A 9,256-nucleotide genomic window follows, 5' to 3' on the forward strand; every position below is an offset into this window, starting at 1 on the left:
GCTCAGGATGCGGTGCCTTGCCCGATGCAGTGCTCCTCTGGCCGCCTGCACCCGGCAAGCGCTTGAAAAGGGATGTCTGTTTCCCGGCGGCTGTGGCAGATGCTAAGCATCAAGTCGTTGTTCCGGGTTTTGGCAGGTTCATGACAGACTTGGAAGAGAATAACTCAGACGCTCGCACACCATCCCAGCAGGACGCTAATTAAAAGGGCTGGACTCTGCGCTACGTCTCTGCCCGACTCGTGTCTCGCTCATCCCAGGCGCCCGTCAGAGCCCCTGCTCCGGTCTCCATGGGGTGCACATGGGGCGGGGGAGATGAGGAGTCCCCACACAGGAGTCTGGTTTCAGCACTGGGGATGTGAGGGGCTCCTCTGAGCCCCCAGAGTCACGAGGGATGCAGGGCCTGGGCTGTCCCCATCCTTCCCTCTTACCTGGGAGGGCTGTAATTCCCCAGCTGCCATGGGTGGGCAGACAGGCCGTGTGCTGCGTTCCAGCTGGAAGGGCGGTGCTGCCACTCATCTTTTCCAAAGCTGCTCTGCCACATACTCAAATGTAGCTTTAAATGGATAAACCTGGCAGGGGACTAGCCAGAGCTGTTTGTCATCTGTTTCAGGTGACTCCTCCATTCTCACATCCTTTAACATGTGGTCAGTGACAATTCAGCAGCAGATTTCGCTCTGGGACAGCGCTCTCGCCTACTTAAAATTCCCCGCTTTCCCTCTCGGGCTTTGTAGTCAGTTGCAAAGAGCAGCTCTAGCTGGAGGCTTTGCAGCAGCGGAGGCAAAACTGAATTTTGCCACTCCGAGGCTGAAGGCAAAATAATGTCCTGGGCTGGGATGTCAAATGTGGCATCCTTCTCCCTCCCACAAAGACACACTCTCTGCAAAAAGCCAGGCTTGTATTCTCCTGCCAGGATATTCCCTCCCTGCATTGCTGGAGGACCTTCCCCTTCTCCAGACAATGAAGGGACCGACGCCAGCGGCTGGTGGAGCCAGGGAACACGAAAGTCCCATGGAGCTCGTCCCGAACGCACCCCAGCCAGCTGGGCAGGAGGGGGATAACCAACCCCGCTGGGTGGGCTGCCCCGGCCCTGCTCACCTGCAGCCAGGTGAGGCAGCTGGGAGCCCAGGGCTGGGGGGTGACCCCCCACCTCCCCTCCTGCGCCCAGAGCCAGCCCAGGGGTCACCAGCGGGGCCACAGGCTCCCTGACACAGAACCCCAAATCTGCACGTGCAACGAGGAGCGGGGCTGCAACACACTCACAGCAGCACAGGGGCCCCAGGGCAGGGGTGCACAAATTCAGGGCAATTCCTCCCAGCCAAGTGCCCCCAGGATCCCACCAGGTACTTGCAGGCACCCACAGGTGCCACCTGAGGCTGGGGGACAGCAGGAGAAGTGCCGGTGCTGAGCCAGACCCCGAGGGAAGGAGGTCAGCGACGTGTGCCCACAGCAGACACTTTTTATTAAGGTTTGTCATTATAAAAATAGATCGTAACGCGTCGTGGCACGTTTGTCCATTCCCAGTGCGGGGCAGAGGCCTCCATGGTACTGCTGTTGTGGGGGCAGCCAGAACCCCCCAAGGAAACGTGTCCCCCTGGGCTGGGACAGAGCCAGGGACACGCTGAGCAATGGCTGGGGACAGACATGAGCACCGCCCTGCATCCAGCTGTCGTGGGGACACGGGAAGGAGAACAAAAAACTGAAAGCAAGGGGGAAAAAAAAAGGCAAAATAAAGAAGACTGAGTCTCTTCTGTCACCCCTTCAGTGAAGTGTCCCTCTGGGCAGCGTGAGTGAACGTCCCAACCGCGCTCCGCTGCGCAGGGATTTGCCGTGGCGGGATGTCACCTCTCACCACCCAGGCTCCCTCCTCATCCTCACAGGCACCTGCCATGGGTGGCGGCATTTCGGGTACAGTTTGGTGGCACGTCAGGCTTCGGGTACAGTTTGCAGGTGCTCTTTCCAAGAGTCACTGTCTCTGGACGGCTGCTCGGTGGCTCTAGGACGAGGAGGCTGGGATAGAGAGTCCATGGATGGTGTTCAGAGGGTCTGGAGATTTCCCCACGGGGCTGCTGGGTTTTCTGTCCACCACTGCGAGAAGGGTAGAGGGGGGGAAAAAAAATAAATAAAATGAAAATAACAGGGCAACGGACTGACGGACTCGACGCGTCGCTGCAGCGTGTCCCACATCTGCACACACACAGACCCTCTCCCAGCAGCCCCCCAAGAGAGCTCTGCCCCGCGGGGCCCCCTCCTGCCCGCCCCCAGGACAGCTGTCCCTGCAGAGAAACGGGGAGGAAAGGGGCGACAGGGACCGTGATGATGCCACACACCCTCTGCCGTTGCCGGGGACCTGGGGAGGTGACCCAGACCCGTCACAGCCACGCAGACAACAAGTCCCACGTAAAGCCTGTGGCTGGGGTGCTGAGTTTGTCTTTCTTTTCCTTCCTCCTCTCTCTGTCCCTTCCCCTCACGTTCCCCTCTCTCCCCGCACCACCAGGACACCGGGGCCGCGGGGTCTGGGCAGCGGCGAGCGCAGCCAGCCCGGGAGCGGAGTGGGGCCACTGGTCCCCCCGACGGGCCAGCGGTCCCCCCGACGGGCAGCGTCCTGCCTCCGCCAGCCCCTTTGGCTGGATCATCCAATATTTGGGTTGTCCCAGATAAGTAGCGGGACCAGAAAATCGATCGGAATTAAATTTAAAAGAATTTAAAACGAAACAAAACGCCAAACCAAAACAGCCAAACAAACAAACAAACAAAATCCCACAACGTTTAAAGGCAGTCTGTGGGCCTTTCGGCAGAGGCAGCTTGAAGACCGGAAAGCCAGAAAATTCAGGCTTCAAGTCACTTAAAATGTGGGGGAAAAATATATCGAAAAAAAACCTAAATACACGCAGGTCGACCTTCCTCCTCCGTTTTCTTTCCTTCTTTCTCCCTCTCTTTCCTTTTCTTTCCTTTTCTTTCTTTCCCTCTTTCTTTCATTTTCCTTCCTCTCCCTCGCTTTCTCGCGTTCTGTTTCTCTATTTTTTTGTTTTAAATAATCGGTTTACAATTATCTGTTTTCACACATTGATACTCGCAAAAACTCATCCCCGAGACAGCTGATGTTGCAACTCGCAGCAGGTTGCCGTAGTTAGATAGAAACGGTAAAGGGTCGAATAAAAAACCAAAACAAACAAAAACATTTTAACAACAAAACAAACAAAAAAATGGTCTAACAACTGGGAAACGAACCGCGAATGTGAAAAAGAATAGAAAGCCCAACACCACGAAAAATGAGAAAGATAACGACGGGGATTTTATATCCAGAGCAGACGAGCTGGGATTTTTAAAACGAAACCACCTACCGAGGAAATAACACTTCCCTCGACTAACGGATATAATTAACAATTAGCAGGAGAAAAAATAATTAACAGCCATTAACAGTCTTTAGTATATACGTTGAAATCAAAGCCACGTGATTCTCACAGTTTGTCTTTAAATACTCCCCACGGCGGGGTATTTATAATATTAATAATTTCTAGTCGCAACTTCTGTCTTTCGGCACTGTCTCAAGGCTCCCGATAAGATGGAAGTCGTTAGCGCCCTTATTTTTTTTTAAATCGTTAGCAATATTTGGAGCACCTGGGAAAAAAGCCGCAGGTCCTGCCCTGTCCCGCCGAACCCCGCAAATTCTGGCCGGGGAGATGAAAATGGGAAGATTCACCCTAAATCTTCCCCCTTCCCTGGCGATTTGCAGCGCACACGAGTGCAAACCACGCCAAAAATAAATAATTTCCAGTTTACAACCCCGATGTGCTGGCGGAGGCCGAGCGGGAAGGCGCTGGGCGGGGGGGCTGCACAGGGACCCATCGAATACTGCGGCGGGGGACACCGGGGGGGTCCCAGAGCCCTCATGGTGGGGGGGAATATTATGGCTAGTGAAAATATCTGTATTTTAAATATTCTCTGCTTGAAGATGGAGGACCAGCACCGAGTCCCGGGAGGGTTCCCCTCCCGCTTGCCGCCCTGGGGGCTCCCCCAGCCGCCGCCACCGTTTCCCCCCCCCGGCTCACCTTCCCTCCCGGGCTGCTTGAACGCCATCGCCGTGGCCAGGTCGCCGCCGTGCACCGTCACGCCGGGCCCGTGGTGGCCCAAGGGGCTGCCCTGGGGCTGCCAGGGGTGGCCCGGGGGGATGTAGCCGCCGGCCGCCCCCCCGTAGACGCCGTGCTGGTTGGCGGGGGGGTAGGCGCAGGTCGGGAGGAAGCTGCCCACCGAGGAGAGCGCCGGGGCGGGCTGGGGACAGGGACAAAGACACATGCAGGGCACGCGGGGAAGCTCGGCTGTGAGGGGCGGGGGGGGGGACACCGAACTACAGCGGGGGCTCGGAACAACGCCCCCGGCTCTGGGGGTCGCGGTTGTCCCCTCAACGAAGTGGGAGTCCAGGTAGAGGGGGAATAGGAGCAACGGGAAATCGCCCCCCCCGCCACCGCCTTTTCCCCTTCTGTCCCCCTCCTTTGTCCCCTCCTGCCCCCCTTATCCCTTACCGGCCCCCTCCTGCACCCCCCGGCAGTTACCTGCGGGTATTTGATATCTCCTTCCATGGCAGCCTTGTCGATGCCGTTGACCGCCTGGGCCGAAGGAAAGGCCGTCCTGTTCACGCTGGGCCAGTCTTCCATTTTGGGGGGGTAGGCAGACCCCTCTGTGCCAGCCAGAGCCCCTGCAGAGCAGAACGCGGCGGCTCCCTTAGCGTTACCCCGCTATCCCCCCCCGGACCCCGCCGCGGCCCGGCCCGCGCAGGTTTTGTCCCTGGAATTCAGTGTACCCTGGTTTGGTACCCCACCGACGGGACAGGCTGTTGTGGTCCCCCCCAAACCCGGTCCCTGGGCCCGGGTCTCCGCACCCCCCCAATCACTTCCACGCTCCCGATCATTTAGGACGCCCAATTTCTCTTCTGACGAAGGAGACTTATAAAAGTGACATCGGAATTTTAAAGATAAATGATTGCACGGAGGGAAATGCATGCGGTTGATTTACCCGGGTTTTTGGAAGGATAAAAGGACTCGCCCCCACCTCGCGTCCCCCCGGAGCGGGCCGGGGTGCGGGCTGGGCGCTGCCCGCTCTCCCCTCGCCACAACGCGCTCCTCCTCGGCTTGGTTTGTAAGAAAACCAGGGCGATTTCTCGGGGGGATCCCGGAAAGCGCCGTGCCGATTTTCCGAGGTGGCTTGCTCGCCTTCCTTTTTTTTTTTTTTTTTCCTCTTGCCTGGATTGTTTTCTCCCATTTTTACCCCTCTTCCATTTTTTGTTTCCTTTGCAAAGGGAAATTCAGGGCTCTGAATTTGCGGTCGGCAATCTATCATCCCTAGGAAAATATTTTCCACATTTTTCATAAAAAGTTCAAGATGTCTGAGCCTCGCTGTATCTGGCCCCAGCCGCCCCGTCCTGCCGGAGCGGAGTGTAGCGATCAAAAAATAAATTTTAAAAATAAGAATATTAATAATAAAAAATGGGTACGGGGGGCGAAAGAGCTGCTGGTCGGGAAGGGTCGCTCCCTGCGCGGTACCCACCCGTCTGCTCCACGAAGGTGCGGATGCCCAGGATGTTGGTGACGGAGTGCGCCGAGGGCCAGGAGCGGGGCAGGCTGACGTGGGCGGCCGCCACGGGCCCCCCGGGGTGTCCCCCCATCTTGGCGGCCGGCGAGGCCATGGGGCTGGGGTAGGGGTACTGGTAGATGTGGTTGTAGGGCAGGGCGGGCTGGGGAGGCGGCTGCTTGCCGCCGTCGTAGGGGCCGGGCTGGGAGAGGCTGCCGATTTTGTTGCGCAGGATTCTGCTGATGGAGCTGACCGAGGGCACGTTGTACTTGTCGCACACGCCGTCCGCCAGCAGCCGGTCGCGGATCTCCCAGGCGAAGATGCCGGGGTCGCCCTGCTTGTAATCTCGGATGTGCTTGACCACGTTGGGGGTGGTGACCCGCGGTTTGCTGCCGCCGATGGCCCCGGGCAGGATGGAGCCGGTCTCGTTGTAACGGGCCAGGATCTTGCTGACGCAGCCGTGCGAGACGCGGAGCTGGCGGCTGATGTCGCAGGGCCGGATGCCCAGCTGGGCCAGCTCCACGATCCGCAGCCGGATGGCGTTGGGCAGCGGCCGCCCGTTCACGAAGACGCCGCCCAGCTGGTTCACCTCCCCGTAGGTGTGCTCTGTAGCGGGCCGGCCCAGGAGCGCGTTACCGGCGGGTGGGAGGGATGGGGACCCGCCACCGCGACAGTCCTCGCCCCCCGTGGGCTGCCCGGCCGGCGGCACGTCTGGGCGGCAAGCGGGAGTGGGACGGGGCTACGGCGGGGAGGGGAAAGTAAAAAGGAGAAAAGGAAAGGGAAAAGAGGGGAAAGAGGAAAGGAAGGGAAAAAAATAGGAGAGGAGAGGGAAGAGAGGAGAAGGAAAAGAGGAGAAGGAAGAGAGGAGAAGGAAGAGAGGAGAGAAACAAAGACCAAAATGATTAGGGGGGAGGTGGGAGAAGAGAGAGAAACAACAAAAACTGGAGAAAGAACCGAAAGAAGAGAGCAGAGCGAAGGAGAAGGAAGGGACTGGGGAGGAAGCGGGGAGCCGAGAGCCTGCCCAGCCGGGCTGGTCGTGCCGGACCCCCGCCCGCCGGCCCCGGGCACCGTCGCTGCGGCCCCGCCGATCGGCCCGGGCTGCGGCGCGGCCCTCCGGGCTGTGGCGGCGGCGGGCGAGGGTCCGGCCCCGTGCCCCCTGCCCCCCGCCTCACTCCGCCAAGCGACCCCGCGAAGCCCGTCCCGGAGCCCTCCCCGCGGCCGCCCGCGCTTACCCATCGCCCGGCGCCGGGGGAGCGCCGCAGCCCCAGCCCCGGCCGCCGCCGCCGGCCCGGCATAGAGGGCCCGGGGAGCGGCGGAGGGCGGGCCGGCTGGGCGGGAGCCGGCGGCGGGGGTGTCCTGGCGGCGCCGGGCCGGTTCCCCGCTCGCGGGGAGCCCCCGCCGCTACTTGGGATCAATTTGACGTGGGAAACACGTCAATCTCGGCCGTCACGGTGGAGGCGCCGCCGCGGGCCGCCCATTGGCTCCCGTGCCGTTGCTAAATGGCCGCGGAGAGGAGGGGATGGGGGGGGACACGGCACCCTCCGCCCGCCCCCGCCGAGCCAGCGCCCCACCACGACCGCGGCTGCCCGCACCGTTCCCACGGGACACCCCCCGCACACCCCCGGGCCTGCTTTAGGGCAGCAGGAAGGGGAAGCGGGGTCGACTGACCCCACGCCCCCCGCTCCTTGAGGTGGCAGTGTCCCACCGGCCCCCTCCCCATGTTCATTCCCACGCAAGACGCGGACGCGCGGGCCGGGGCGCAGCACGGGCACCTGCCCGGTCTCTAGCACCGACGGCCGCCGCGGGGCCGGGACCCACGCGGGGGGACGCGGCCAGGGGCTCCGGGCGAGCGGCGGGGGGCTTGGGATTTCGCGGGGCGCCGCCGGTGTGGCCCGGTGGCGAGAGGCCGCGCCCGGCAGCGGGGTTCTGCTCCGGTCCGGGGCCAGACACCTTCCCGCCTGGCTCCCCCTGAAAACCTGCTAGGCAGAGAATTCCACCTTGTTCTTGCCCAAACAATAACGCCCGAAAACAGCCTCGTAAAACGTGGATGAGGGAAGAGCCGAGCAGGTAGATATTTGTGGAGTTTCGGTGGGTTTTTTTTCCCCCTAAGAAAGGCAGATAGGAATATCCTGAGTGTTCCTCCACGAACGACTGAAGGGTGGAGGGAGAAGAGACGAAACCCGCTCCGCAGCCAGCCGCGGACATCCCCTCCGCATCCTCATCGAAAACCCGCTCCTCCGTGGGTTCGAAATCTCGGTTGCCGGGGGGAGAGGCGGGCAGCGGTCCTGGGCAGCGCCGGGGGGGCAAAGCCCCCCACCCCGAGCTCCGGCCTCCCCCCGGCAGCGCGGGCAGCGGCGGGAGCTGCGGCAAACGGCGGCTGCGGCCCGGACACGGTGTCCGTGCCGGGAGGGGCACGGGGAGAAGCCCCCACGACGTGCCCACCCGGCCGCCCCCTCCTAACCCCCCACCCCCCCGAGATGTGGGGTTAAATCCCTGCGCGCCCGCCGGGGTCGGGGCAGACGGTGCCGCCGAGCGCTGGAAACCGGTCGTCGGGAAAAGAGAGCGGATCGATTAAAAAGCAGCTGAGGATCGCAAAGGGATGGGTGGCTCGTATTCACCTCTCCAACCCCCTGGACCCCCGGCTGCAGCCCCCGGGGGAGCCCCGTGGGGATGAGTTCGCCGTTCTCAGCCTCCGGCGGGAGCGGCCACCGGCAGCCTGCGGGAAGGCGGCCGTCGAAAGGCGGCCGAGGAAGCCGGTGTCTTTCTCCCTGCCCTGATAACACAACGCGATGATTTTTTCAGGGTGCGTGGGGGTCCCCTCCCGCCCTCAGAACAACCAGTCTTTTTGTCTCCCTCAGCTGGGAAGCGCGGAGAAATCCGCCGGCTGCGGGCCCGGCCCCTGGGGGAGCGGGTCAGCGGCTGCCCCGGTGGTTTCTGCCTCTGCAGGCTTTGAACCAGAAAGAAAAAGAGTTTGGCATCGCTAGAGGGGCCGGGAGATGTGTCCGCGGGGCTGCGCATCTACCTTTTACCGGCGGGAGAGGGTCCTCCCCGGGCAGGCCGGTGAGGGCGTGTGTGCGGGCAAACAGCGGGAGACAGGAGGAGAAAACGAAGAGGGAAAAGGAGAACAAAATGGAGAGGGAAAAGGAGAAGGAAAGGAAGAGGGGAGAGGAGAAGGAAAGGAAGAAGAAAAGGAGAAGAAAGAGAAGAGGGAAATCGAGAAGAAAAGAAGTAAACGAAGAGGTAAAAGGAGAAGAAAACGAAGAAGAGGGAAAAAAGAACAAAGAAGAAGAAACGAAGAAGAGGAAAAAAGAATAAAGGAGAAGAAAACAAAGAAATAAAAAAGAAGTAGAAGAAAGAAGTAGAAAATGAAAAGGTAATAGAAAGAAAACATAAAAAAGGGGAAAAGAAAAATATATTGAAGAAAAAAGAGAGAGAAAAGAATACAAAAGGGAAAACAGAAAAAGAAAAAATGAAAGAAAAAATAAAAATAAGGAAAAGAGCCGAAGGAAGGGCAGGGGCCGGGGTCCCGCTCTCCCGCTGCTAATGCCAAGCCGGCCCCGCAAACGCGGGATAAATCAATTAATAACCCATCGCAAATGCTCTTCGTGGTGCTCAGCGCCGTGCGGACGGTGGGGGCAGCGCCTGGGGGCTGCCCGACACCCCAAAACCTGCTGCGCCCCGGGGCCCAGCC

At 60.4% G+C, this 9,256-nt stretch overlaps 1 protein-coding gene across 1 annotated transcript; it reads right to left on the reverse strand.

Annotated features, from left to right (window-relative positions):
• Positions 1–1,937: 1,937 nt before the first annotated feature.
• PAX1 (paired box 1) lies at positions 1,938–6,860 on the reverse strand. The gene is made up of 5 exons (XM_065631519.1): positions 6,611–6,860; positions 5,542–6,276; positions 4,551–4,693; positions 4,050–4,269; positions 1,938–2,085 (listed from the first exon to the last, which is right to left on the reverse strand). The coding sequence occupies exons 1-5, from the start codon at positions 6,858–6,860 to the stop codon at positions 1,994–1,996; spliced, it is 1,440 nt and encodes a 479-aa protein (XP_065487591.1). The 3' UTR covers positions 1,938–1,993.
• Positions 6,861–9,256: the final 2,396 nt, after the last annotated feature.

The sequence above is a fragment of the Caloenas nicobarica genome, chromosome 3 (assembly GCF_036013445.1).
Source record: "Caloenas nicobarica isolate bCalNic1 chromosome 3, bCalNic1.hap1, whole genome shotgun sequence".
NCBI lineage: Eukaryota > Metazoa > Chordata > Aves > Columbiformes > Columbidae > Caloenas > Caloenas nicobarica.